This window comes from Rhincodon typus, unplaced genomic scaffold (genome assembly GCF_021869965.1).
Source record: "Rhincodon typus isolate 14 unplaced genomic scaffold, sRhiTyp1.1 hic_rhity00006978, whole genome shotgun sequence".
Classification (NCBI taxonomy): domain Eukaryota; kingdom Metazoa; phylum Chordata; class Chondrichthyes; order Orectolobiformes; family Rhincodontidae; genus Rhincodon; species Rhincodon typus.
The window spans coordinates 1,842-4,503 of record NW_025972616.1 but is presented as its reverse complement, the minus strand read 5'-3'; the positions used below and the strand labels follow the sequence as shown (position 1 = coordinate 4,503).

Here is a 2,662-nt window from a genome sequence, read left to right as displayed (position 1 = left end):
TCACAGATTGATCTGTAGTCTGATTATTTAAAGCCAGGGGCCCACTTGTAGCACAGTGGTGGTGTCCCTACCCCTAGACCAGCAGGCCTAGTTTCAAGTCCCACCTGCTCCAGGGGTGTGCCATAGCATCTCTGAGCAGGTTGTTTAAAAAAAACTCTAATTATTTAAAATCAAATAGTTTGCTACAGACAGCGGTTTCACCATTACAGCAGCTGGTGTGCTAAAAGAAGTCTGTCATTTTTATTTCAATGCATCTTGTAGTTAGATAATCAGTGAGACTTATTTTATGGCTCCTGCTTCTTTAACTGAGGAAAAATTGTTTATGTTGGGTCACCATCTGGAGGGTCAAGTATCCAATGAATTAAATTTATCTTCACAGGGCTGATTCACTAACACAGTGGGACACACAAAACATTGCAATATGGATTTCTCAATCTGCCAAATTCACTGAAAATCCACATATTCAATTCCTGCTGGATTACTAAAACATTGCAGTGTCCATTTAACCTATCGAAATATTCTGCCTCTCTAGATCAGCTGTTTGTACCCACATTAAGCATTAGTGGAACCTACACAAAACTAGAGATCTCATGAAATCCCAGATCAATATTGTGGAGAGAAACTAAAACAATACATTAGTTTTCTCTCTGGACACTTATTCATAAAAATGTTAATAGGGAGATACATTTATAAAGCATAACCTGTCGGAAACTTGATTATTGGCCCTGAGAGAGAAACTATTCAAAGCGAGTAGCCATGTGACAGGTTCGGACCCTGGTGGGGAGTCTGGGTTCCTTTCATTCAGGCAGGGTTAACCCTGTGACATTGACAGGGGCGGTATTTGGGGTTTACCCTGTGATAGCACCAGGGGCAGTGTTTTGGTGTGTAATTAGAATTGGGTGCTGTGCTGAAATGCCAGGCTGTCCATGTGGATATTATGGGATGCCCTGACAATATGCCCCCTCTGTTTACAGGTGCCCAGGAGCAGGCTGCATTTCTAAGGCCGGAGCCGCTCCCACTGGCTGGAATCTGATAGGAGTGGAAGCGGTGAAGGAGAGGCTGTTCCGGGGGGAGAGAGCTGAGCGGAGCTCCCTGTCTACATTCGGATCCAAACTCCATCTCTATTTATAGATTGCTGTTAGCCAGAGTCCCTCATTAAAGCTGCCCAAACCCAGCCACACTGTCCGTTCCTTGCTGTACCCACTCCACATCCCAGCTCCTGGCCCTGACTGGCCGCCTCAGTTACTAGTTAGTGGCTGGTTATGGTTAGTTAGTGGCTGCGCTGCTCTATCACATCGCTTTCGATTTCACTTTCGATTTCGCTCCCGCAGCGGCGGCTCCGAAAGAGAGAGGGACAGAGGGAGAGACAGAGAGAGAGGAGCACAGACGGAGATAGAGATAGACAGAGAAAGACAGAGGGGCAGAAAGGAGTGGGAGGTGTGGTAGGGAGAGGGTCAGAAAGGGGTGGGAGTTGTGGAGAGAGGGGCAGAAAGGGGTGGGAGGTGTGGTGGAGAGAGGGGCAGAAAAAGGGGTGGGAGGTGTGGTGGAGAGAGGGGCAGAAAGGGGTGGGAGGTGTGGTAGAGAGAGGGACAGAAAACTGCCTGGAAATCCATCAGTAAATTGGGAAGGGTTACAGGGTGATGGTCAGTGAGATATAACTGCCAGCGCTTAATTAACTCTGTGGTGGAGCCAGATCATCAACCCGGAACACAAACAGAAATTGCTGGAAAAGCTCAGCAGGTCTGACAGCATCTGTGAAGAAACAAAATCAGAGTTAATGTTTCAGGCCCGGTGACCCTTCCTCATCAACCCGGGTCTGCATTACTGCACCGACAGTGCACTACACCCGAGGGTCAGGGGGTGACGGTCAGTGGGGACTGGGTCGGTGCGGGAAGGTCAGTGGGTGAGGGTCAGGGGGGACTGGGTAGGTGGGGGAGGGGCAGTGGGTGAGGGTCAGTGGGGGCTGGGTAAGTGGGGGAGGGTCAGTAAGTGAGGGTCAGTGGGGGCTGGGTAGGTGGGGGAGGGTCAGTGGGGGCTGTGTAGGTGGGGGAGGGGCAGTTGGGGAGGGGCAGTGGGTGAGGGTCAGTGGGGGCTGGGCAAGTGGAGGAGGGGACAGTGGGTGAGGGTCAGTGGGGGAGGGGGCAGGATGGAATTTCAGAAAGATTTACAATGCTCCATTTGCCTGGAGGTTTTCCATTCTCCAGTGACCACAGATTGTGGCCACAGTTTCTGCAGCGACTGTATCTCAAAATACTGGGACCGAGAGAGCAATGGCACCTACAGCTGCCCAGAATGTAGACATAACTTCTCCAGAAGACCTCAGCTGTCCAAAAATATCCGCCTGTGCCGGATCAGTGAAGCCTGGAAACAAGAGAGAAACCAGAGAAATCCTGGAGTGAGTCGCGATCCCAGTCCTGGAGTGAGTCTCGATCCCAGTCCTGGAGTGAGTCGTGATTGCTGTTTAGATCTGGGGAGATTTTGCCAGGTACACCACAGGGAGCTGAAATTGTACTGTCACACGGAGGGAGTCGCTATGTGCAACCTGTGCAACCTGCAAGATCATCAAACACACCAGGTTGGACAGCTGGAGGAGGAGACAGAGCGAGCACGGGTAATGATCACCTCAGCAAAGCAAAGACTTGTTTTTCTATTGGGCCATTCA

At 50.4% G+C, this 2,662-nt stretch overlaps 1 protein-coding gene across 1 annotated transcript; it reads left to right on the top strand.

Annotated features, from left to right (window-relative positions):
• Positions 1 to 2,136: 2,136 nt before the first annotated feature.
• On the top strand, positions 2,137 to 2,631 carry LOC125482193 (tripartite motif-containing protein 65-like; the record flags this gene model as incomplete). The annotated part of the gene is made up of 1 exon (XM_048594202.1): positions 2,137 to 2,631. A coding segment is annotated over exon 1 (485 nt), but the record flags the coding sequence as incomplete, so codon positions are not given.
• Positions 2,632 to 2,662: the final 31 nt, after the last annotated feature.